Raw genomic sequence first — 26,935 nt, forward strand, 5'->3', positions numbered from 1 at the left:
TTATTCACCTGTCCAGACTTTCCCATTTTATGTGCAACTCAAAGCTGTGTATGTTATCTCTGTTATAAACTTCTTTTAATCTAGGGTTTAGATGAATACGTACTATAGGATGGTTAAAGCAGGTATGCATAATACTCATTCTGATCTGCTAGCATGGCATATAGTCGATATTTGGAAAATATATTAAGTAATACCCACACAGGGTTCTTAAAGGTGCATTGTCTGGAGAATCTGAAAGTTAGGAATATTCTAAGGACCCAGGATTCACAGCAGGTTCTTAGATCCCTTATTTTCAGTAGACCTCCAAAAGTCTACTGTTTTCAGTGTGAAATCAGTTTAAAACAAAACAATACAGCTCACTTAAATCACACGAAAAGCTAATGGGAGCATTAACAGCATAAAAAGCCAGGTGGTTGATAAAAGGTGATGTGTTGATAATGGAACGGCTTATCCATGTATAGAACAAGACACAAAACCAAGGCGGTGAGCAAGGGTGCAAGGCCATGGATCTAATGCACTGACTATTACGCTGCAGACCCGGGTTCGATTCCGGCCAGAGGTCATTTCCTGATCCTCTCCTGTCTCTCCCCACCATTGCTTTCCCATATTCAGTGATGGGCAAATGTATTCATTAGTTACAACCCAGAGCCACATATTATTTTTTTTGTTTACGTCTACCTGCCCCACTCAACAAGGTGATTGTTTAGGACAGGTAAAAGCAGGACATTTGGAATACTTTGGGACGGGATTGTAACTAATGAGTACAAGTTACCCATCACTACCCATATTGGTGTTCCGGAAACTGATACTGATGAGTGCAAACATTAGCCAGACACAGATGAACGTGAACTTGAATGAAATGACGTTGACAGTTGTTTCACCTTCTGGGGCAAAGATTGACAATTCTGACGCAGCACATACCAAGCTCAACACACGCATACACACACGCAAACGCACACACACACACACAACTGACAACATGCCTGACGTGTGATGTGTGAAGTTGAAAATGTTGCCATAGTGTGCGGCTGTGAGGGCCAGAGGGCCTGTTCACTACAGATGACGTACAGGTGCACACACGCACATGCACACCCCAACACCCACACACAGCTTTTGTGTATGACGTTTAGTCAAAGTTGAGGACGTTTCCGTCAAAGTGTGTGACTGAGTACATGCGCCTTGTAGAGCAGCCGTTGGGTGTGGAGGCACACACACACACACACACACACACACACACACACACACACACACACACACACACACACACACACACACACACACACACACACACACACACACACACACACACACACACACACACACAACCTGTGGAACAGTCTGTGTGGCGCCTAGTCGAAGTTGAGGACGTTTCCGTCAAAGTGTGTGAGTACGTGCCTCTCGTAGAGCAGCTGCTGGGTCTGCAGGGGGAACTGCTCGCTGCAGACGGGGCAGACGCGCCAGTGGGACTCCACGTGCTGCTCGAAGCTGCGCTGCTCAAACTGCGGCGGGAAGATGACCTCGCACAGAGGACAGCGCTTCTGGACCTCCGAGCTGTTCAGGATGGGGATGGGGAGGAAAAATATGTTACTGTGTGTGTGTGTGTGTGTGTGTGTGTGTGTGTGTGTGTGTGTGTGTGTTTGTGTGAGAGAGTGTGTGTGTGTGTGTGGACACCACTTTTGCACCTCAGAGCTGGGGAGGACAATGAGAGAAATAAGTCACTGTGTGCATGTGTGGGTGTGTGGGTGTGTGCATGCATGTGTGAACAGAGGACACCACTTCTACACCTCCGAGCTGGGAATCAGTTATGCACAATGAAAATGCAGTGTTCATGCAATGAGTAATTTGAGTTTGAGCCGTATGAACTGTCTGGTGTGCGCTTGTGTACGTATTCAGTCAAGGTTGGGTTAGGGAGTTCCTTAGGTATGTGGAAGGCTAAGTAGACTATGTTCTCTGTGTGTGTGTGTGTGTGTGTGTGTGTGTGTGTGTGTGTGTGTGTGTGTGTGTGTGCGTGCGCGCGCGCGCGTGCGTGTGTGTGTGTGTGTGTCACCTGGTGTCGAAGCAGAAGCTCGTTCTCTTGTTCTCTGTGTGCTTGGGGCTTGGATGGCCAAACAACTCCTGTGCCTCCTCACTCACATTATGCTACACACACATATTACCAAAAAACAGGAGACATACTATTAATGATACAATAACATATAAAACACATGCAAGTTATATATTATAGCAGCACAAACCAAAACATAGACTTTCATCCCCCCAAAAAATCCTTACACATGTATTCAAAATGTCTCTGTGTGCATGTGTGTATGGCCCTTACTGAACATTCTGTGAGACATAGACTGTCAATATTATATTTGAATAAGACCCTCTCAGCCCCTCTCTTTAGTTGGGAAATATGAACATGGGTGGGTGTGTGTGGGGGCGTGCATGTGTGTGCGCGCGGCATGTGTGTGCGTGCGCCTTACTTGACTGGGCTCTTGGAAGATGTTCTCCAGGCCGTCTGGGAGACTGAGGCCACGAGAGGGCTGCATACACACCACCACTCCCTCTGCTCCCACCGCAGTCACACCTGACGACCCACTAGCACCATCTATGGAAGAGAGAGAGAGAGAGAGAGAGAGAGAGAGAGAGAGAGAGGGAAAGAGAGAGAGAGAGAGAGAGAGAGAGAGAGAGAGAGAGAGAGAGAGAGAGAGAGAGAGAGAGAGAGAGAGAAAGAGAAAGAGAAAGAGAGGACACAGATGGGGAGATGTTGACAGCCTGTAGTCTGATATCCACACACACACACATATCCAGACAGACAGACAGACAGATACACACACACACCCACACGCATACACACCTCATCTTATAACCTTAATTTTACATAGTGCAGATCTGCATGCAATACAAACAAACACACACACACACACACACACACACACACACACACACACACACACACACACACACACAGACACACACAAAGGTGGCCTACCTCTGGCGTAGGGGTTTCCGTACTGCAGGTCTGCGGGCCGCTGCTGCACGAGGGGGGGCGGGGGGTGCTCCTGGACGTAGGGCAGGGGGAAGAGCAGAGCCACCTGCTCCCCAGAGCACTCCCCAGCATGCTGCTGCTGCCCCTGCTGCTGCCGCTGCCTACAGCCCAACGCACGCAGCTCCTACAATAATAACACAAATAAAGGAATAAATAATAAATCCCCACGCACGTAGACCCTAGAATGATAACACAAATAAATAATCATTAAAAAATAATAATAATAATAACAATAATGTACCCCAAAGCTGCAGCTCTTATAATAATAATACAACTAAATAAATAAATAAATACATAAATAATACACCCCAACACACGCAGCACCTAGAATAATTATACAAATAAATAAATGAATAATAATAATAATCATAATCATGATAATAATAATAATGTACCCCAAAGCACACAGCTTCATGAATAATAACACAAAATAAATAAATAAAATATTTAACTATTAATAAAATAAATAACTTCTTACTGATAACTTTCCCGTGCTATTGCAGTTGTTGTTAGTGACTGTGGTCAGTAGAGGGCGCCACATATTTACCTTCTCCAGTCTCTCCTTGTCTCTCATCACATCAGCCAGACTCTCCCTCAGTGCATTCACCTCTCTGGTCTTTTCCTCCAGCTGAGCCTGAACACACACGCACACACGCACGCACACACGCACGCACGCACGTGCCCACGCACACACACGCACATGCACGCACACACACATACGAGAGGAGGAGAAATGTCACAGCACAGAAAGGAGGGTTCTGCGTGTTTATGTGTCTGTGTGTGTGTGTAAAGGAAAGTGTTTGTAAATACAAGTGTGTCTGAGTGCATGCATACAGTGCCATCTTATTACCGCACCCATTAACCCCACCCATTTCAACATTTGTCGTGCCCCCACAGACTTTCCTGTCTGCTAGCTCCCGTTAGGCTGTTCCATAGCCCTTCTGGAAGACTTAGCAGTAGCATCTGCTACCAAAATACCAAAAAGTAATGGAGCCGCCCTTGTTACCGTGGATAATGAGGTGGAGACAGTGCACGTGTTCTACATTACTGACCTTCAACAGGTGTGAGAGGTTCATGTTGATGGAGCACTGCTCCCTCCAGGTCTCCTCCATCATGGCAAGGTCAGTATGCTCCCTCTCCTCCCTCCTCTCCACCTCCTCTCTCTTCCCCACCTCCTCTTCTCTCTTCTCCATCATCATCATCACTCCCTCTTGATGGCGCTCTACCCGGACAGCCGTGGCCTAATAAGACCCATTGAGATAGTAAGTCACATTGTCAGTTAGACACAGCACACGACAGCTCTTATGCACACATTACATTGCATTACATTTAGCAGACGCTTTTGACCAAATCGACTTACAAGGAGGACATTCAAGCACCTAATGTGTACACAATGAAACTGCGTGTCTGCCTCAATCAGGCTAGGTTTTACAATCAGAAGGCTGCATGTTCAAGTCCCATACCATTTGTGGCTTTAGTGCCATGTAGCAAGACACCAAACTGTACTTTGCATACCGTAATCAACATCTGCCTTAAATCAAAATTGCTTCAGATAAAATCTTCAGCTAGTGTAATGTAATATAGAGTAGTGGTTTTCAAAGTGGGGGCCAGGGACCCCTGGGGCCGCAAGGCGGTGCTAGGGGGTCCGTGGCAGGTTGGCAGGAAAAATATAGCAAAACAGAATAACAAAATAAATATTAAATTAAATAACTAATGTACACCACAACAAACCAAAATAAGCTTGAACATATGACCACTAGTTAAGAACTGCATCATATTAAAGCATCTCTGTACATTTCTACTATTATTGTTATTTTAAACATCTGAATGGGAGACTGTAATTGTGAAAAGAGGCGCAAAGAAAAATAGTGTGGCACGCCCCATGTAAGGGGGGCCTTGGCAGGAATCTGCCGGTATAAGGGGGGCCTTGTCATGGTTAAGTTCGGAAAGTGCTGATATAGATTACCTCTTCTACCGTTTCTTCTTCCTCTCTCTCTGTCTCTCCGTCAACGCCGTCGTCATCGTCATCTCTCCTGCTCTCCTCTCCTCCCTCCTCACTATCACTTTCCGGGTCTTTCTCTGTTGTTTCCGTGCCTGCTGTGTTGTCTTCAGAGGGTGAGACACCGTGCGCTGTGTACAACTTCTCTGTCAGCAGGTCTGTGCAGTGAAAAAGAGTAGGCTTTGTGAGTGGATTCACACAGATCAAACCAGTGCTTCCCAAGCTGGGGGGTCGAGACTACTAAGGGGGTTGTGGAGGTCCTGCAAGGGGGGTCGCGGAGAGAAGGGAATATTTGCTTAAAACTTAAACAATTACATATATTACGGCGTAACTGCATGGTGCCTTAACCGTCTGAGCCATGGCCAAGGCTGGGTGAAGAAAGTTTTTGAAGGTAACAGCAGGGAAGTAATGAATAGGAAATAGGCCAAGAATGGGAACTATTCTGCTACAGGTGGGAATAGGTGCATATTATTTGTTTGTGTGCATTTGAGTAGCTGTCCATACCTGGGGAGAACAGGTCTGTGCAGGGAGAGACGGTCTCTTGAATCATCTCTGCAGTTAGCTCATTGTCACTCCTCTTTGCATCCTGCACACAACAACAACACTTGTCAGCTGCACAAGTCAAGGCAGTGGAGGAAATATGGATGTGTCCCTTGGCAAATCGTGGTGATGGAAATAATAGTATTTATTTTAAAAAGGACATGATTGTTTAAGTGGTTAAATAGACAAATTAATAAATACTATACAAATACAACATACGTACTTAATCAGTGACTGCCCACAGATACTGGTCAGCATTAATGTTAATCACCATACCATGTCCAAGAACATTAAAAAATATAAAAAAGATGAAAAATAAGGGCTGTCAAAATTAGTGTGTTAATCATGATTAGGTTAATATGATAAATAATCAATTTTTGTGATATTTTTTTTTACATTGTATTTTGACATTCTATGGTTAACACACTGTCACATGACCAAAAATGACACCATATCTTGAGGGAGGTGCTCAAAATAGCTACACAGTATGCTTGTTCACTTATCAATTTTTTTGACTTGTGTGCGCCAAGTACCTGTGCTTTTAGAATTGCGCCATCTGCTGTTCGCGTTTAAATTGCTACAACGAATTTGTTGGGTTCATCTAGTCATAAATATCTTGCATTATGGGTATTTAAAGGTCTTGAAAAAAAAAGGATAACAAATCATGATTAATCATTATTAACTATAGATCTTCTGAGAATAATTGTGATAAAAAAGTTAAATCTTTTCACATCCCTAATAAAAATGTAACTAAAACTTACTGTGTCAGCCGCTGCCCCTGGCTCCTGGTCGGGGCTGTCTGTGTTGGCCCTGCTGCTCTGCTGTTGCGTGTGTGTCTGCTGCTGCTGGCTGACCTGCTGCCTCAGCTGCTTGCGGAGCTTCTGGCACTCGCGGTACTTCTCCTTGTAGTGCTCGGCAGCCATCTGCAGACGCACCTGAGGAATCAACATGTTTAGACGTGAAGGTGGAGGAGAAACCCCAGCTGATGTCACTACTGAGTTACTATTGTGTCACTATTGTGTCAAGTATTTTATTTATTTTTACCTTTATTTAACCAGGGAAACAAATCACATTGAGACAAAATATATATTTTTCAGGTGTGTTGTTGCGTTAATTAATTGTACAGCATGCTTCATTTACATGGAATGAATGATTATTATAATCCAGAAATAATCATAATAGTTAAACATCTTCTACTAGAGTAAGATAATTCAAACTCTACCCAATGCAAAGGAGGGTGCTCAAGTTTGGTCTGCTAAGGTGGAGTGATCCCCTCCTCCTTCTCTTTCTGTGGCATTTGGTGACGGCTTGCATAAGATACACTACAGCCATCTACAGTGCCAAGGGACCTCCATTTACTCTCAACCTAAAGTCTCCAAAGGTCTCCTAAGCGAAGGTCTCCTAAAGGGGCGTTCAACATGGATCACATGGATCCAGGAAACGTACAAGCTTGAAGTATCTTACTCTAGTAGAAGATGTTCGTTCTGGTGCTCGGCAGACCCACCTTCAGCTCGTCCACTTCCTTATGGAGCTCCGCCTCTACCTGTGACACGCCACACACGGACACACCCTACAGACAGGAGAGGAGAACCACAGACAGATCTGATATATTCAGTACATGTCATTAAACATGTCATAAAACATCACAACACAAATGTATGCCCTACGGAGAGGGGAGTACTGACTATATATTGTAAGATACACATTTCATAATGCAATGGAAAACATATAAACACAGGGTACACTCTAGAGTAGTGTTTCTCAACGAGGGCATTACAGCCACTCAGGGGGCGTTGGGCAGCCCCAGGGGGGCGTTGAGAAGGATACAGTTGACAGGGGGCGGGGATTAGTTCCCATTGGGGGGCATTAGTCTATTTTATTTAAATTTTTCAATACTAAGGGGGGCATTGGCAGGCTTATGATGAGGCCGAGGGGGCGTTCGTTCAAAAAAGGTTGAGAACCACTGAACTAGAGCCTTTATTGAGATAGGACAGTGAAGGGAGACAGTGGGAAAGTAGTGCGAGAGAGATGGAGAAGGGTTGGTAAATGGCCCAGGCCAGATTAGATCCTGGGTCCCCATGGACTGACACACACCCAGCTCTTTCCTCATCTTCCCCACTTGTGCCTGTGCATTGTTACTGTGTGCCTGCGTCCTGAGTGTGCAAGCCTCCAACACAGAGATACATACAAATATAAACACACTCACACACTCACTCACTCACATCGATCTTCTCCAGTTGTGCCTGTGCGGTGCTGCTCTGCGCCTGTGCCTCTGTGAGGCTGTGCAAGTCTCTAACACACAGATACACACACTCTCTCTCTCCCTCCCTCTCTCTCTCCCTCCTTCCCTCCATCTCACCTCTTTCCTCATCCTCTCCAGTTGTGCCTGTGCGGTGCTGCTCTGCGCCTGTGCCTCCGTGAGCCGGGTCCTGAGTGCCTCGGCCTCCTGCTGTGCCCTGTGGAGCTCCGTGGTGCTCTGCTCCGCCCGGGAGGCCGCGCTGCGCAGGTCGTCCCCCAGGACCAGGGCCTCTTGCTGGGACACCTGCAGCCTCCCCTCTGCCTGATGGAGCTGCTCCTTCAGCCGCACCGCCTCCCCCTGTCCAGATGGATACATGCGTTTCGGCTGTAGATTGTAGCCGAAAAGTAACAAAAGAAGTCAGTGGATACAACTGGAGGGCTCCAGTTGTATCCACTGACATTTATTGTTACTTTTCGGACACAATATACAGTTTTTGACATGAGCCTTGTGCAGGGCCGTAACCAGACATTTTCAAATACCGAGGTCAAATACTGTGTGCTGTACTGCATACTGTACATTTAGAATTTTCATTAATCACTGCCTTGAGGATAAATGGGGGTGGCGTATTGTTGATCATATATCGGTTTTCATCAATAGATACATTTTACATTACTGAAAAAAATACAGAGGACATGTGTCCGCAATGGTAGTTACGGCCATGGCCTTGTGTGCGCCTCATTTTTTTGTCATTTACAGTACATGGCATGCACACACAAGGGTGGAGCACGTTCTGCATTTGTGCATACACAAAACACGTGTACACACACATCCAAGGCCACTGACAGCTTTGGCCGGGCCCAGGACAAAGTCATCTGAAAAGGCCCCCCACCCCAAGCATATGTACAAACCCCAACTCCGATGAAGTTGGGACGTTTGGTAAACAGTGAATAAAATCAAAATGCTATCATTTTCAAAACATTCAATCTATTCATTAGATGGAGAATAGTGAAAAGACAACATATTAAGTGTTAAAACCGAGAAAAAATATTGTTTTGGGGGACATATGAACTCATTTCTAATTTGATAAATCCAACACGTCTCAAAAGAGTTGGGACGGGGATCAGTGAAATTTAGTAAACATCCAAATAAGATAAAACAACAAAGAAGAACATTTCAAAATGAATTGTACTGACGGACAATATAGGTGTCCAGGTATAAGATCATCACAGAGAGGCTGAGTCACTCAGAATTAAAGATGCAAAGGGAATAATTACCATAGTTATTACATACATTTTTGAATTCCCTTTGATTTACCACGATTGAGTGTATATAAGACATATTTTTGTTAATAAAATCATTGTATAGGTTCATGACATCATGAAATATACATTAGCTGTAGTCTCACTCTAGCACTCCAGGAATTAGAGCTATTGAAAATTGACCATATTAAGAATGCTTAATGCATGAAAATGATACAGGGGTGTAACATTCTCCTAAGCACCTGAGCTCACTTGAAATATACCCAGAAGACATGGGAAACTGTCCTTTGCTTACAGAAGTCAGCAGAAGTTGTAGAAGTCCATTCTTTTTGACAATAATAGAGCATTGCACATCCTGTGCTACAGTGAAAATGGACCATCCAACTTGTGTTAGTGCTAGCTTCAAAAGTCAGCCTCCATGATGGCATGCGGGTGCAGTAGTGCATTGGTTAAGATGTTCTCACTCATCTGTAGAGTTAAATACAGTGCTGAATGGTATAAATGGGTTTTAAACAGCATGAAAAGCCACTCATGCATTATATTTTGAAGGGAGATCTTCGATTACTGCCACATAGTAAGGTCAAATTGCATTCTCTACTATGTTTTAACAGTTTGGCTCCATCATAAGGACCAGCAGGTGATAAAATGGTGGGTTTTTGGTCAAGACCTGTCACACTGTAAGCACTACAGAAAGGAAAACATTGCAAAACATGACAAGGAATACACACACCATTTAAGCTGGTGAAATCATGTCCAAGATAGGAATTAACACTGTTTTTTATATAAAATCATCTCATCGGTTAATGTATTTAACTGTTAAGTGTTGTCTTTTGTTTTGTTTTTAGTCTTCCTCGACATTTGCTGCCATTTATTGTCCCCGTCCCAACTCTTTTGAGACGTGTTGGATTAATCAAATTAGAAATGAGTACATATGTCCCCCAAAACAATATTTTTTCTCGGTTTTAACACTTAATATGTTGTCTTTTCACTATTCTCCATCTAATGAATAGATTGAATGTTTTGAAAATGATAGCATTTTGATTTTATTCACTGTTTACCAAACGTCCCAACTTCATCGGAGTTGGGGTTTGTAACAGAGGCTAACTAGCAGAGTGTGGCATGGAACGTTAGTTAACCTCCCTCCCGAAGCCTCACACAGTATCGGTAGCACAGAGCTATCAGACTGGTCCTTTAGCTCAGCGGTATCATAAGATGCCTTCCATGCCTGAACTGATGTGTTGACTAGGAGGTGGCGGGTTCAAGCCCCGAGTGGCCGACTGCACAGGAACACCTCAGTTACACGTACAATGCTGCAATGACAACAGAATTCCCCAGTTGTTGGTGGCATGTGGTGTGTGTGTTGACTGTAGTGTGTATGGTTGGTCCCTTTGATAATCTGTGATGGTCACTTTCCCTGTTCCGCTGTGTGTGTGTCTGTGTGTGTGTGTGTTACTATGTCTGCTGTATGTAGCCTCTGTCTTTCCCCTTGGTATTGTGCGATGGTCACCCCCCTGTTGAGCTGTGTGTGTGTGTGTGTGTGTGTGTGTGTGTGTGTGTGTGTGTGTGTGTGTGTGTGTGTGTGTGTGTGTGTGTGTGTGTGTGTGTGTGTGTGCCTTACTATGTCTGTGGTGCGTAGTCTCTGGAGCTCCTCCTGGTACTGTGCAATGGTCACCTCTCTGTTCAGCTCCATGGCCTTCAGCATCTGAAGCTCCGCCGTCAGCTTAGTGTTCTCCAGCTCAGCACTGCGCACCTGGGTCTGAAGCGCACACACACACACACACACACACACACACACACACACACACACACACACACACACACACACACACACACACGCGCAAATACATATGTAATACATACGTGATACACAGACTCTCTCTCTCTCTCTCAAACAGACAGACAGACAGACAGACACAGACACACACACACACAGACATGGTACCCACTCTCTGCAGGTCTCTCTCAGCTCTCTCTGTCTTCAACTGAGACTCCAAACTCTCCTTCTCCAAAGTCACCTTGTGAAGCTTGTCCTTCAAACTATAACACACACACAAGACAAACAAACTGATGACTCCTGAGCACTCCTATAATTAATCAATTTAAAAAGATATTTTTAAAAAATTGTGGCGTGAGTGTATCGAACCGTAGGTCAAAAATCGTGACATGAACCGAATCGTGAGTTGAGTGTATCATTAAGTCCTAATAAGAACACAATTATAGACCAATAAGGGCGGGCTTTTAGTAGTGTGGAGGCCTTTCGGGCGTCATTGGGGGCTATCCCCTTGCACGGGTGAGGCATAAATTAAATTTAGTTGTGTGCAGTGTTCACTTGTGTGTGCTGTGGAGTGCTGCGTCACAATGACAATGAGAGTTGGCTTATTTTATTTATTTGGAGATGTAGGCCCATCCAGTAAACTGTCCTTGGCCTTGTGGACAGTGCTGGTAGGCCCGTTCAGTAATCTGGCATTGAGTGTGGGTAAAAACAAAAGAAAGATGTGTTCAACACTTTAGATTTCCTTTTACTTAAGACATGTAAAAGATAAAAAGATAAAACTTGTACATGTCTTAAGTAAAAGAAAATCTAAAGTGTTGATTTAAACAGTTGACATAAAGAATGTAATACATATAGAAAGGTGTTGTTGTGTCTCACATCTGCTGTTCCTCCTCTAGTTGGAGAGTCCTGTCCTTGGACTCCTGAAGCCTCTTCCTCAGCTCCTCTCTCTCCGCCTCACACAGCTGCAGCAGCTCCTGTTCACACATACACACACTCTCTGGCAACACCACTCTGGTTGTGTGTGTGTGTGTTTGTGTGTGTGTGTGTGTGTGTGTGTGTGTGTGTGTGTGTGTGTGTGTGTGTGTGTGTGTGTGTGTGTGTGTGTGTGTGTGTGTGTGTGTGATATATATACCTTGTTGTGTGTGTGTACCTGTGTGTAGGTGTATCTCCCCTGGTCTCTCTCCCTCTACTGTATGTGTGTGTGTGTGCCTGTCTGTGGGTGCGCTATGTACCTTGTTGTGAGTGTGTATCTGTGAGTAGGTGTCCCTCTCCTCGTCTCTCTCTCTCTGCAGGCGTCTCTGTTCGGCTTGCAGGATCTCCTTGTCTCTCTGCAGCACACACAGCTTCTGCTGCAGCTCCATGCACTCCTGCTGGGCCACACACACACGCTGCTGCTCCACACACACACACACACACACACACACACACACACACACACACACACACACACACACACACACACACACACACACACACACACACACACACACACACACACACACACACACGAAAGGAACTTTAAGCCCTCTGTTTACCTCCCGTAGTCCAGTATTATTGCATCTGATTTTAACGTCAGGTTGTGGTTGTGCCACACACAAAAAGAGAATCACAACTGTCAATCTTATCTCCAATCATAAACACAAAGACCATCCCAGACGTTCTATTTCGAGTCGTAAATATCAAACAGTGTTTGATATCTAGGATCTGTTGTCGCGGACCCTTTGAACTGGCAAAATTCTGTCTCAAAATGTCGCACACGACAAAGAAAACTTGCCGGATAATCGCTCCCCATGGTACTTGGGAGTAACGCTCCACCAATTGTCGTAAGGGGGTCTTCAGTCGAGAATCGGGCTTATAGTCGTGAAGTTTGAGCCCGCCTTTAGGTGATCATGCTATTAGGTCGGTTGCATACTAACAACAACAACAAGGGCCTTCACCAAATTGAGATGAATAGCCAAAACTTCACTTCTAGTAGTTCAGTTTTGGTGGTGGTGACTATGAGGATGTCTGAGCTGACCTTTCTGCTTTATGCAGTCATCACTTTATAATGTATAAATATACATACTAATAACATACTAATGACACACACAACTATCATACTAACTAACCTAACAGGCTTAGCACAGAGCCTCTGTTGCAACCTTACAGTCATCAAAATGGTCTTGACCATTTGACCAAGTCTTAATCGGTTACTTAAACGTCTCTGCATTGTCATAGCAATGTCGTTATGATGTAGTTGAGTGTTTTCAGCAGACTGAATACGATAAAAGGATAAAAGATTATGCACAGGGGGCAAATTCATGCGGAGGAAACACGGAATTACAAATAATATTGACCATGCAGTGTGCACGTGTGCACGTGCACAGTGATTTGGAAGGTGTGGGATTTATCATCGCAGAGGTGTAGGTAGGAGCGGTTAACGCACGTTTGATAAATCCCGATTATTCTGTACTTGTGAACATTCTACATGAACATATCCTACATTTCACTCGGAGGACTCAATTTAGAAGGCATTCTACGAACTGATGGTAAATGAGGCGCCAGGTCTTTACCTCCAGTAGTCCAGTCTTGGTGGTGACCACGAGGATGTCTGAGTTGCCCTCGTCCTCCACGGTGAGCAGCTCCTCCCCAGAGGGCGCGGCCTCCCGGAACTGGAACGGCGTGCTGGCGCCCCGGATCTCCCCGCCGTGCGTCACGTAGCAGAACTGATAGAACTCGCCGTCGCTACGAGGGACGTAGTAACCTAGGAGACAGAGCCAGTACTAATTGGAAATGAGGGTATTGGGAATGTACGTGTGCATGTGTGAGAGAGAGAGAGCGAGAGAGTGAGAGAGAGAGAGAAAGAGAGAGAGAGAAAGAGAGAGAGAGAAAGAGAGAGAGAGAGACAGAGAGAGAGAGAGAGAGAGAGAGAGAGAGGGAGAGAGAGAGCAAACAGCTTAAAAGTTACAATTATCTGTTGCACACCACACAATCCTGCAGATAGGCACTGTGTGTGTGTATGAAAGAGAGAGAGAGAAAGCGAGAGAGAGAGAGAGAGAGAGAGAGAGAGAGAGAGAGAGAAAGCGAGAGAGATAGCAAGAGAAAGAGAGATAGCGAGAGAAAGAGAGAGAGAGAGCTAGAATGAGAGAGGAAAAATCTGGGATGAAACATTGTCGTTCTCGATAAATGTATCAAAATAACGTTACAACCAGCAAGTTCATTTCAGTTCTTGGAGAGTGCGTAAGCCTTACCCTGGAAAATTATGACTCTATGGACCGTAGAGCCTTCAACATAACTCTCTGGCATGGGAGACCAGAGGAAGGTGTAGTAATCTCTCGCTGTGCTCCAGCCAACCTGAGGAAACATACCAACACCACCAAATGAGTTATCCATTTATTTATGTGTTGCAGTCGTATGACGATACTGGCCGCCTAGTCTTTATTCCAATGGCATGGTGTGACCTGACCTGCTTGACATATCACAAGAGCAATCCGTTCTTAAATCACTGGTCAATATGGCACTGTGTTACATCATTATTATTATATAGTATAATAAATATTAAATCATTATACAGCAGCAGAATGTAAACACTATTACACGTGAACTAGAGAGGTCCACCAACCAGGAGGGACAAAGGGGTCTGTTGCCTCGGGCCAAGGGTTGGGGGGGAACCAGAAATGTACCATGCACTTGCCCACCCAGTCTTTGGAGGAGGGCACTCATGGGCAAGCCAGGGAGTCAGACTTGCAGCCCAAGGGCAGCCAGTTCAACCCACAGCACCACAAGTTGGGGGTAGTAAATAACCAGTGCTCTCCCCCGACTTCCCCCATGACTGACGGTACCCTTAGCAGGGTACCATCCCCTGACCACTGCTTCCATTGGAGAACCTGTTGAGCTGCCCCCTTGCATGGGTGAGGCATAAATGTAATTTGGTTGTGAGCACTGTGTGCTGCAGTGCACTTTGTCACAATAACAATGGGACTTTCCTATTGGTAATTTCATTTTTATGGATTTGTATACTTTAAGTACACCGAACCAGTCCTTGAGTTAAAACCAAAAGACTGGGTTTTGCTGTACCTTAAATATGCCAACCCAGTCCTTGGGATGTGTGCTGTGATGTCCATGTGTACAGTACCACCGCACTGCTCCTTTGGGCCGCCGTTTGGAGCTGCCCCCTTGCACAGATGAGGCATAAATGCAATTTTGTTGTGTGCAGTGAGCAATGTGTGCTCTGGAGGGCCTTGATGTCATTGCATACCTTCAATATGCAGACCCAGTCGTCGGCGTGTGGTGTGATGTCACTGTCTTTCAGAGGGGAAGATAGCGCACACGCTTGTCCATCCAATGCTACATTTTATTAAACAAACAACGTTTCGGCCAGTATGGCCTTTCTCAAGTTTTTACACAAGCATAGTGAAGAAGACACCCTTCTAGTTTCTGTGATGTCACTGCCTACCTTAATTACGTCGACCCTGCCCTTGGGGTGTGGCGTGATGTCCCTGCCTGCCTGATGCAGGGCCGCTGACAGCTTTTGCTGGGCCCGGGACAAAATCATCTGAAAGGGCCCCAAATCCAATATACACAATGCATTGAGGACCCATTTCTGGGCCCCTTGTCGCCCTGGGCCTGGGACAATGGACCCCTTTGTCCCCCCTTGTCAGCTTCCCTGGCCTGAAGTAATGTGATGTCACTGCGTACCTTAAATAGGCCGACCCAGTCCTGTGGGATGTGGTGTGTGGTGGTTTTACTGTAGCCTACCTTAAATATGCCAACCCAGTCTTTGTGGTGTGGCGTGATGTCACCACGTACCTTAAATATGCCGACCCAATCCTTGGGGTGGGGCGTGATGGCTGGCGTGAGTGTGTAGTGACACTCTAGTGGAGCCTGGGGCAGGAAGCTCTTGCCCACATTCTGGAAGATGACATGCGCGAAGCTGGACGTCTCCATGGAAACGCTGCTCTTGGGCATGCTGGGGCCGCAGCCCGGAGACGTGGCCATCTCTCTGAACGACATCACCTACGTTTGATGCCTCACCTCAAAGGTCTTCACGGGGCAAATAAAAGGAAGGGGTGGACATGGAGGACATTAGCAATTTATTCTTTATTTGACCTATTGATTTTACCAGGAAAGAGACCAAATTAGACAAAAAAATCTCTTTTCGGGCCACCCTGGCCGAGAGGCAGTACATGTTACAATACAGTTATTACAGGAATTTGAATATGCTACCTGTAGGTCGCAACGGTCTCTAAAGCTCTCTTTTTACCTTAGTGCATCTTCTCTCCTTAAAATGATGACCTACTAAATGTTTTGTAGTCACTGGACATTCAATTCACATTCAACTAAACTGTAAACAGCAACATTTGAATCTCCATAGCAGTCTTGGCTACAATCTATAAATCAGAGAATGAGGTGTTTTTGCACCTCATGTGATTGAGATTCTCTTCCATCTATTATGTTATTCACAGGTCGACCTATACAATTGCACTAGGCTACTAAATGCAAACTGTATTCAAGTTCCAAAGACAAGCCAGCTGATTGAACGAAAACGCCAAGAGGGAGGTCGAGGGTGATCTTACCTGTTGCAGAAAAAAGGTGCTTTCCGGACAGTTGGACCTTCTAATTTCTCTGGTTGGACTTGACAGCAGATAATGTGTCACGTGAGCACGCGACTTATGGGAGATGCGTTCTGCTGACACACCTGCTGACCACAATCACTGCACGAGCGTCTGTGTTTTTCCAACCTATAAAACAGTGGTCAAACACCAACACGGGCTTACGACGTTATTTTCAACGAATTAATTTCAAATCAGTCAACACTTAACTATTGACATAATTGTTTGTTAAGTAGCGATAACCACGTCAAAGTAAAATAGACATATTGTAGGCGCATGTCCAAATCACTCCACCCATTGTAGTTTGTTTGTATATCGACTGACGTAACCTTCAGCAAGTGATGTCCAGGCCCTTTAAAATCATACCCCTGTGTCATCCTACTCAGCACAGGCTCATATGTACTAGCTTGATGCTAGTCTACCATATCTACATCACAGCCCACAACCTTGACTGTATACAGTGGCATGCAGCGAGCACAACCTCAATGAGATATTGACCCTGAAATGGCATATTGTATTTATAGTAAAACACACAACAGACATAAAGAAAGCCTTACCGAGGCAACTCGTGCAAGATGTCAAAAGCTCCATTTTCGGATAGCGTAGTAATGGCAATCCGTGCGCTGCTCTGGCTGCGACGCACTTCGTGGCGTCACAGGACGCATCCCCTAACCGCAACACATTTGATAGGTGGACGCAATATTCAGTTTATTAGGTCGACATATGGTCCGTCGACTTGACACACATAACTATAATATATTCATATATGTCAAAAACAACTTTTTGAACCTTATCGATAAAACCACAATTTGGCTTATTATGCGTCACCATTTAATGCACCTTTTTAAAATGTAATAGGCCTACAGAAATAAACTCGACACAAATCAGGTGGCGATTTTCTTTCTTCTGTAGAATGAAATAAAACCCCAAATTAAGTCGATCCTATTTTCTAAACCAAGGGTGGGAAACCTTTTTCATTCAAATGTTATGAAGTCCTCCAATAGTCTACTCATGATTTCATGAACCCAGAAATGTTGAGTAGGCCTACCCTTAAGTTTTATTGCAGAAATGTCATCTATAGGTCAAATGAAGGAGATTTCGCTTGGTTGCCCTTTAGGCAATTTTGCATAATTAGCATACATATGTCGTTAAGGTAAGACTACTATAGGTGAAGAGGCAAAAAAAAAAAACCTTCAAAAATCCTACATATCACCTTGAAACTTTCTCAGTTCATTACTGATGATGAGGGAAGAAAAAAATGTATTGGATGTTTTTTGTATTTTGATGTTAAGATATGCAAATGAGGGCATTAATGATCAATTAGGCACTAATTTGCATACACACGAAATCAGTGAAATCAGACTCAAAATTATTTTCCTGTGGTTAAAATAGGCCTATGTATATTTCAGGGTTGAGTTAGTGACAACCCTCTGAGGAACCTGGTCAAGAAGATGTTTTGACCTGGATAGATTAAGGAATTGCCCCATACAATATTATATACAGTGTATTACATAGCCTACTGCATAGTTTGTATGCAGCATGAAGATATGCAGTGTAGAATAACTATTTACAGCATGCTTGTGTATGCAAAAAACCTAGGCTATACAAGAGTAATTTTACTGGTTTGAGAAAGGGCTTTAAGGCCTTAAATATCAAATATGGTCGCGAAACGTTTTGGAGCAAAATCTGATTGTATTACACTTTCACTACCTACTACTGCTAAGATGCTGAACAAATGCTCTGCTCTCCGGAGCTCAGTGAATTCATGTGTGAATTCTATTCTCAGAGAATGTCACCTGTGTTACAAATTCAGTTGTAAGATTTTCTCATTTATACATATTCCACAATCAACTATCAGCTTTATTATAAGAAAATGGACACTGGGAACAACAGTTCAACCATACTGAAGTGTTAGGTCACATAAACTGACGGAGAAGGACATAATGCAAAGATGTCATCGGATAGAGTTGATTGCTACAGAGCCCCAAACTTCATATGACCTTCAGATTAGCCCAAGTACAGAGTGCAGAGTGCTTCATGGAATGGGTTTCCATGGCCAAAAAGCTACACCCAAGTCATGTATGGTGTAAAACACACTGCCACACTGGACTGTAGATTGTTGGAGACTTCTGGGATTCTTTGGAGTGATACACAGGCTTTTCCATCTGCCAATCTGATGGACAAGTGTGGGTTTTGGAGGATGCCAGGAGAAGGGTCAATTTCGGACTGCATTGTGCCAAGTATGACATTTGGTGCATGAGAAATTATGATGTGGGATTGTTTTGGAGTTGGCCTTGGCCCCTTTGTTCCGGTGAGATGAACTTTGAATGCTTCAGGATACCAAAACATTTTCAACAATTCCATGCTCCCAACCTTGAAGGAACAGTTTGGAGAAGGCCCCTTCCTCTTACAACATGACTATGTACCTTGTTTGTGCATTGGTGCACACAGACCTGAATGACAGAGTATGGTCGGTCTAGATAAACTTGACTGGCACAGAGCACAGAGACCTTTAGAACCACATAGCCTTCACCATCTCCATATTCTGTTTCGAGACACTCTTCAGCCTCATTATCTTCTTGGTATTCATCCTTATGAACTGTGAATGATTTATTTTTGTTGTGTAGTAAGATAAGGTCCCCCCAAAACTTTTGAAATGGTGTGGTGAGGGATGCAAATTATTGATTCATGTTATCACGATTGATATATTATGCATAGAGTAAGCTACGGCTGTTTAGCATGAAACACTTAGTTCATCCATCAACGGTACATGTCAAAACTGCCTCTTGACCAGGGTCCTCAAAAGGATTTCACTAACTCAACCCTGAAATTCACATATTTTACCCACAGAAAAATAGAGTCTGTTTTACCATGCAAAGCTGATTTCGTGTGTAAGCAAATTAGTGCATAATTGATGACTCATGCCCTCATTTGCATATCTTGACATTAAAATGTAAAAAACAGCCAATACATTTTTTTCTTCTCTTATCATCAGCAACGAACTGAGAAAGTTTCAAGGTGATATCTATGATTTAAGTTTTTTTTTTTGCCTATTCACTAATAGTAGTCTTACCTTAACGATATATTGCTGCTAATAATCTGTTGGAATTTGATCCTTTTCACAAAACAAATCTGCAACAGTATTAGGAAGAGAATACAATTTATTGAAGTAAACAAACTTCACTAAATTCTGACACAGTAGACATAATTATTAAATATCCTCCAAACACAGTGATTGATGATACAAGGACAATGTTTTAACCCCTATAAAGTGTTCGTGTTTTTGTTACATAGAAGGTGTTCGGGTCATTTATTTTGACACGGGCATATAGGAAAAATAATTTAAAAAGGAAAAAAAATAACATAGCTCGAATTCAATCTTATGTTTCGTTCATCATGCTTGTGAATGTCTGTGTACATGTTTTTGAGAGGGATAGATGCAGAGAGAGAAAGATGAGACGGTGAATAAAGTGTGTAAACTCTAACCAGGCTCTCGGATTGAGCTATCAGTGCTCTTAACGTACAAGGCATTGATGCACAACTGAAGGACAGAACAATACCTGCACTCCTTTCATCCTCTGCCTTGTCAACTCAACACGTGATCACTACTGTATCAGTTTAGAAAGTATTGATGCATGCCCCCCAAAATGATACAGGTCAAAATGGCCCGGGAACACCTCCTGTGTGTGTGTGTGTGTCTGCGTCTGTCTGTCTGTCTGTGTGTCTGTGTGTATGTCTGTCTGTGTGTGTGTGTGTCTGTCTGTCTGTCTGTGTGTGCCTGTGTGTGTGTCTGTCTGTCTGTCTGTCTGTGTGTGTGTGCCTGTCTGTCTGTCTGTCTGTCTGTCTGTGCGTCTGTCTGTCTGTGTGTGTGTGCGTCTGTCTGTCTGTGTGTGTGCGTCTGTCTGTCTGTTTGTGTGTGTGTGTGCGTCTGTCTGTCTGTCTGTCTGTCTGTCTGTGTGAGTGTGTGCGTCTGTCTGTCTGTCTGTGTGTGTGTGTGCGTCTGTCTGTCTGTGTGTGTGCGTCTGTCTGTCTGTCTGTCTGTCTGTCTGTCTGTCGGGGGTGGAGGGGTGGGGGTGGGGGGTAAGGATAGCAAACACTGAAATAATAAATTGTGTTCTTAGATACAGGAATTAAAAAAACAAAACTACAAAGTGAAGCTACTCGAATCTTTCTGCACATTACATCAGGGGTGGAGGAGACATACAAATATGAACAATATATGAATGCAGGTTAAAAACACAATATTAAACAAATAATAAAAATCAAAATAAAAAATAACTATGGATTTAGATGAGATTATTCCACAACCAATTCAAAGCTTTCTGCTTCAGCAAACTCGGCATTCATGAGGGCAGCAAGGGTGTCCAGCTCCGACATCTGAGTAGGGTAAGGCAAAGACAAAAAAAAGGTTAAACGTGAGGAATCAATAGTATGCTGATATGCCATCTGAAACAGTCCCCCAGACAATTCTATTAGTTGACGTAGTAGTTATACATGCAGTTGTACATGACAGTTACAGTTAGCCAACCAACATTTTTATGGAAAGACCCTTACACTTATTTCATTACAGGGTGTTATTTACAGTTCCTGTAGTAATGTGGCACATCATCCATGGATGGCGCGGTGCTATTGGAGAGTACGCATACATTCGGAGCATCAGGCAGAGGCATCAAAAGCTAAGTTAAACTTCCGCTAACAATTACGGTATGGTATATTTTTTACAAGTTTAAAAAGAATAATGATAATGATTTGAAGCACATTTCTGGAGGAGCACACCAAGTGTCTGCGAAAGGAGGCAAAATATCTGCAAGGCCTGACACCGCGCAGACAATTTAGCTTCTCAGCACACATTGGGCTTCAGTCCCCCTAATATCAGCCTCCCATCCTACCCATAGAAACTGACCAGCAGACAAAGCACTACAAATGGTGTACATTACTAGGATCACCATTCCAAGGCCAAACCCCATTTCTAATTTCTGCCCCTACCCCTAGCAATAAGGGGTAGAGCTTGAAACACAAACCCTATGAATTGGGTCAAGTCTGACTTGACTTTGACGGTCCCCAATGTGACGTTTTGCGTCCAAATAGTGTTCCCCAAATCTGATCTGATAATTCGTCGCTTGGTCTAACATACCGTAGCTGGTAATGTAGGTGGAACAGTGGTATAAATCGTAAAAGTAAAAGTGAAAAACCCTGCTACAGATTCCCTCTAACACAGGTTCGACCTCTCCAAGAAACAGGCTGTGACTCATTATCAGATCAAGAAAATGTGTGTAAAATGCTTGTATTGGCAAGTGCTTAAAACTAGGTTTTAGGTCTCAATATTCTAGTGAGTTTGTTGGAGGACTTTAACGTTCAATTAAGATTGACATGAGTGCCTGGGCGTTTTTACTTGAAAATAGACAAAAAGTAAGCTTATTGAAATGTGAGGGGCCATCAGTTGTGCCATTGACGTCAGGTTGATAGACAGCTGACATTGCTGTTGGACAACAGCTAGAATTTAAGTATACAGTGCCGCCAGTTAGTATTGGCACCCTTGAAGTTTAAGCACATTATGGGACATATCTCCAGGCAACAAATAACAAGGTCAACTATGATTTTTCTATAGATAGCTTGCAGTTGATACTAAATGTAAAAATGATCAACAGTATTAAATACTAAACTACGAGAGGGAAAAAATGGAAGAATGTAAAGCTCCTGGAATCACTGGTATTGGCACCCTTTACTGGATACCATTGTGGAAACCTAATTTGACTCAAATATGGTAGATAACAAATGGGAATCACCTTTGTCAAATTGCTTTTGCCCATAGGACATGAATTAGGCAAGGAATTTTTATATTTATGCTTTAAATAGCCACCTCTTACATCTTGTGCATCTTTGACAAATGTGAAGACAGAGGAGCTGCCCGAGGACACCAGAAATGCTGTCATTAGCAAAAACAAGACCTCCAACCAGTGTTAATTTTGTCAGCTTTTTTTTAATTAGTCGTAGTCTTAGTCACAATGACGAAAATCAATTTGAGTCTTAGTCATATTTTAGTCAATGCCTTCCCAATTTAGTCTTAGTTTTTGTCTAAATGACGAAAATCATTTTTAGTCTTAGTCAAATTTTTTTGTCATTTTAGTCATTTTAGCCAACACTGTACATAGTTCTCCACACACTGCTTCTCTTTTTAACATATATCATTGACTGTGCAGAATGAAACTTCTTCACACACTTGTTCTCTTTTTCTCTATCTTATCTAAAACCAGTGTTTATTTAGTCAGCTTTTTAAAATTTAGTCTTAGTCTTAGTCACAATGACGAAAATCAATTTTAGTCTTAGTCATATTTTAGTCATTGCCTTCCCAATTTAGTCTTAGTCTTAGTCTAAATGACGAAAATCAAAAAAGGGCTTTGATGAAATATTTTAGTCATAGTCATGGTTGACGAAATTAACACTGCCTCCAACTAATAAAAAGGTCATCTCAAAAGACCCTGTTATACCATTTCCAACACTGTGTTGTGTTATTCAGAAATCTGCCAAACGTAAAGCTGTAAAGAATATCCTTGGATGTGGGGGTAAGGGAAGAAATTATGATAGAAGTCTGTGGAAGTCAGTGCAAATAATGACAAACCACAGGGTCTAACATCTACAGACCTGAAGGTCAACTTTGAACTGTTTTGGGTATTTTTTTCAATAAGCACCACAAGTTAAGCACCACAAGTTAAACACTACAGAGTATTGTTTTTCAGTTGGAGGTAAAGGGAGACCACATTGCTTCATAAAAGTCATAAAAGGGAACATCTGAAGTCTATATAAGAGAATACAGGGAAAGCACAGCCCATTGAATAATGTTTTAAATTCATATGAAGCAATAGTACAGCTTTTCAGTGATGCACACAAATAGAATGTTTGCATATTCTGCAAGAAAGTCTTTAAGGAAAATGACACCCTACCAAAAATCAAGCATGGTGTCAGATCCATAATATTATGTCACCCCATTGATGCATTAAGCTTAAGTATTGGAGGCTTTGGCCATATCACAGGTGTCATGACAGGCATCACAGGTATCATCACAGGAAAATGTGTAACCATGTGCAAAAACACTTGGTTTGAGGTGAAGATCATGTTCACTCCAGCAAGACAAAAACCCAAAGCACACATCAAAATGCCACCAGAAAAGTGCAAGAAGCTCGTAGACGAATACCAAAAACTTTGGAGGCTGCTATTGCTGTCTAATGATGTGAAACCAACCCATAAAGGAGGGGTGCCAATATTCATGGACCTGCCCTTTTTCATGTTTTTGCTTGAAATTACAAAATGCATTTGGAAAAAAATACTTTGCTGTTCTAAATATCTTTGGACCTTCAATTGAAAGATCATGTTGGTAAAAGTTGTTTATATCTCCATTTATTTCTGAGTATATTGCACATTTTGTAAATAAAATGAAGGGGTGCCAATACTAACTGGCGGCGCTGTAATTCTACATGTGTTCATGCACAGATTTCATGCCCTCCATAAGAATCCACAATGAACTGTAAATAGTCACGAAAACAATGAGAATGAGAAGGTGTGTGTGTCCAAACTTTTGGCCTGTTCTGTATGTGATACATTTAGAATAATAAGCATCGTGGCAAATAGTGACAAAGTTGCTTTGCCTTCAAGGTTGTGTTTTTCCAGATTGATCTTTTTCAAATATAAAACTGACTTTATCCAGGTCGACAACAACGAGACAGGAGTTAGCATGCAAGAATGACAGAGATTAGCATGCAAGTTCAGGAAAATGATTTGCACCCTTTGATAATGAATCCCTTTGCACAGAGCCTGTTCCAAAATTGAAACAAACAAATCTTACTCTGCTACTGAACAATCTCTTTAAAGCAATACTGTGCCATTTTTGGAGTCAATTAACACAATTGACTAGCAATTAACATTGAATCCCCAATCATTTAACTGAAGGAGAGGTGTTATAGGAGTTAATTTCCAAAACATAGTATAGTATTGCTTTAATGTCATAGCAACGCTGTGTGTTATGAGTCCTTTCAGCAATGAGTGAACAGGCCCACTGATCCACCAATGGGCCCACATCTGCACAAAGAAGCTCCACCCAACTCACCGTAATGGGTTGCGCCCTCTTCTTCCTGGGCTGCTTCTTGTTTATGGCCACGCCGGGGATGTTGGGGTCCGGTACGGGCTCCCCTGACAAACTGTCCTCCGCCTCGCCCGACAGGTTCAGCACCGCCGTCACCCCACACATCGAGGACGTGCCCTGGGGCGCCGCCGACACGTTCGCCGACGCCGGCCGCATCACCTTGGGCGTGGCCATCTTCTCGAACCCGAAGAGCGTCTCCCGTCTGGTAGGGGGCGCCGGCGAGCTGGAGCCCTGAGGAGGATGATGGTCCTGCAAGGGGCTGGAGAAGGAGGCCTCTCCCCCGCTCAGGCGGCTGTATGAGCGACGCACCTTCTGGCTCCACGCCTCGTCACTGTGCGTGGGCCTGTTCCTGGAGGACCTTGGGGGCGACCGTGGGGCCTGTGTCTGGTTGTCCTGGTCTTGGGGGGGCAAAATGGGAGACAGGATGGTGGGGGTGCGAGTGCGGGTGGGTCTAGGGACAGGGGTGTCTCCCAAAGGTGCCGGTGTGGACACCATTGGTTTCTTGCCTGATGATGGTGTTGCTGAGGTAGAAACCTTTGCTTTCCTCAGAGAGGATGGTGTAGACTTCTTTTCCGGTGCCGGGCTAGGAATCTTGGGTGTCTTTTCAGATGATGGTGTTGTGGATGCCTTTGATTTCATTTGAGAGGATGGTGTGGATTTCTTTGTCGGTGCTGGTGTGGACAACTTGGGTCTCTTCTCGGGTGATGGTGATGGTGCAATAGACACCTTTGCTTGCTTTGCAGATGATGGTGTGGACGGCTTTCCTTTCTTTCCGGAGGATGGCGTAGACACCTTTGTTTTCTTTTCGGCTGCCGGGGTAGATGGCCTAGGCCTCTTCTCAGGGACGTTGGAAAGCCTTTCATCATTCTCCTTGTTAAGCTCCGCGACCTACAGGAATATTAAAATGACAGCTTCAATTATGTATGAGATTGTTCATTCACTACAAACAGCTTGGCTCATTTCAATGAAGTAGAATGTTGAAGAAAACTACAGACATACTAGATATAGATATATAATAGATATACTATCAACTATAGATACAGAGTGCCTTGCCAAAAAAGCAGTTTATAGGAAATAATTAATTCCAAATGCAATACGCACACAACATTAATTTCTCAAAACACTTTTACACTCACACACACAGCCAACAATCCATGGCATTTTTCATTTACCATGACATGTGAGACGATAAGGCGTTTTGAATCTTGAATCTTCAAACTCAAGGAAAGCGCAAAAGTAGGCAACCTTTTCAACAACACTAATGTGATATATGAACAGCAGCCAAAGAAAAAAAGCATAAGTGCACTATCACAAACCTACATACAGTTCTATGGTGGGGGTAGACATAACTGACCTGTGTTTTCCTTGGCACTATCTTCTTCAAGGCGAACGTTTTCCTCGGAGGAACAAGAGTAGCCTGGAAAATAAGTCACTGTCAGCCAGGAAAATGCAGATGAATGTATGATATAATGAACCAGTACAATTCTTGACCATAACGTTACTGCCATTCAAGCACCAACCCCAGTGTTTACAAACACAACTGATCATGGATGGACTGATGTCATTAACGAGTGACATGAACACTAGTATGTATAGCCACCCAACTACTCCATCTAATGTGGCTGAAGAAAATATTTGGAACTGACCACAACAGGTTTGTCTACATCATTTTCTTCTGGACCAGAGAGTCTCGACGACCTCCTGCGAGGCGTGGTGACATCTTCGGGATCTGTAAACAAGGGAAGGCAACACAAGAGTTGTTTGTAACAGCATTCTGATCACCTGTGTGTGTCATTATGTGATTGTAACCACTCCCTGGTGAAATACAACAGGTATATGCCCACGATCATTTCGTACAAGTTACGCGGTTTAATGATCGGGTAAACACCAAATTACACCAAAAGTATGCGGAGCATGTAACTTAGCCAAGCTAGCTAGCGACACCATCAGGAATCTACTTTAACAAGCTATGCGCATAATTTAAATTAAGATACATTAAACACATTAAGAAATGTTTTATACTAGTATTGCATATGCCAACAAGAGCGTAATAATAATACAGAACATTTAAACAGCACATAAATAAACTCAGCCTTACGCATCTTTCCCGCTTTTCGCTTTGAATGGCGGTAGTGAACTCTGCTACAATGCGCCACTTCCGGTTGTATTCATAGTCTGACATTTGTATCAGAATAAGAGCATGTACTAGTTTAGTACAAAATAAGACAAGACATTCGTTGTGATTAATTGTGATTTTATTTCTGAAACAGATTAAAGAGTGAGAAAAGGGAACATAGAGACTATAAACGGGAAACAATAATCTCGCATGTAGCCATTTGGTTTGACCATTTTATCCATGGTATTT

General features: G+C 43.4%; 2 protein-coding genes across 2 annotated transcripts; both read right to left on the minus strand.

Moving 5' to 3' along the window:
• Nucleotides 1-1,300: 1,300 nt before the first annotated feature.
• Nucleotides 1,301-17,070, minus strand: tax1bp1a (Tax1 (human T-cell leukemia virus type I) binding protein 1a). Its single transcript, XM_063184739.1, has 20 exons — nucleotides 16,991-17,070; nucleotides 16,398-16,562; nucleotides 15,631-15,864; nucleotides 14,073-14,175; nucleotides 13,395-13,585; nucleotides 12,075-12,233; nucleotides 11,719-11,816; nucleotides 11,015-11,105; nucleotides 10,687-10,824; nucleotides 7,930-8,193; nucleotides 7,075-7,140; nucleotides 6,332-6,505; nucleotides 5,535-5,616; nucleotides 4,998-5,188; nucleotides 4,084-4,272; nucleotides 3,579-3,665; nucleotides 2,975-3,155; nucleotides 2,466-2,590; nucleotides 2,048-2,139; nucleotides 1,301-1,551 (listed from the first exon to the last, which is right to left on the minus strand). Exons 3-20 carry the CDS (start codon nucleotides 15,832-15,834, stop codon nucleotides 1,350-1,352), a joined length of 2,637 nt encoding a protein of 878 aa, XP_063040809.1. The 5' UTR covers nucleotides 15,835-15,864; nucleotides 16,398-16,562; nucleotides 16,991-17,070; the 3' UTR covers nucleotides 1,301-1,349.
• A 2,506-nt stretch (nucleotides 17,071-19,576) lies between these two features.
• cdca5 (cell division cycle associated 5) lies at nucleotides 19,577-26,731 on the minus strand. Its single transcript, XM_063184740.1, has 5 exons — nucleotides 26,669-26,731; nucleotides 26,217-26,299; nucleotides 25,925-25,987; nucleotides 24,535-25,458; nucleotides 19,577-20,810 (listed from the first exon to the last, which is right to left on the minus strand). The coding sequence occupies exons 1-5, from the start codon at nucleotides 26,670-26,672 to the stop codon at nucleotides 20,730-20,732; spliced, it is 1,155 nt and encodes a 384-aa protein (XP_063040810.1). The 5' UTR covers nucleotides 26,673-26,731; the 3' UTR covers nucleotides 19,577-20,729.
• Between the last annotated feature and the right edge of the window lie 204 nt (nucleotides 26,732-26,935).

Source organism: Engraulis encrasicolus, chromosome 20 (genome assembly GCF_034702125.1).
Source record: "Engraulis encrasicolus isolate BLACKSEA-1 chromosome 20, IST_EnEncr_1.0, whole genome shotgun sequence".
Lineage (NCBI taxonomy): Eukaryota > Metazoa > Chordata > Actinopteri > Clupeiformes > Engraulidae > Engraulis > Engraulis encrasicolus.

Excerpts from the sequence above, each read along its gene's own strand:
- cdca5 (XM_063184740.1), bottom strand. Across the intron at positions 25,988-26,216 it reads ATGTAGACAAACCTGTTGTG|GCTACTCTTGTTCCTCCGAG; the intron begins GTCAGTTCCAAA and ends CTTATTTTCCAG. Across the intron at positions 25,459-25,924 it reads TAGTGCCAAGGAAAACACAG|GTCGCGGAGCTTAACAAGGA; the intron begins GTCAGTTATGTC and ends ATATTCCTGTAG.
- tax1bp1a (XM_063184739.1), bottom strand. The coding sequence starts at position 15,834 with ATGTCGTTCAGAGAGATGGCCACGTCTCCGGGCTGCGGCCCCAGCATG. Across the intron at positions 10,825-11,014 it reads CTGAGAGAGACCTGCAGAGA|ACCCAGGTGCGCAGTGCTGA; the intron begins GTGGGTACCATG and ends TGTGCGCTTCAG. Across the intron at positions 3,156-3,578 it reads ACAAGGAGAGACTGGAGAAG|GAGCTGCGTGCGTTGGGCTG; the intron begins GTAAATATGTGG and ends TTATTATTGTAG.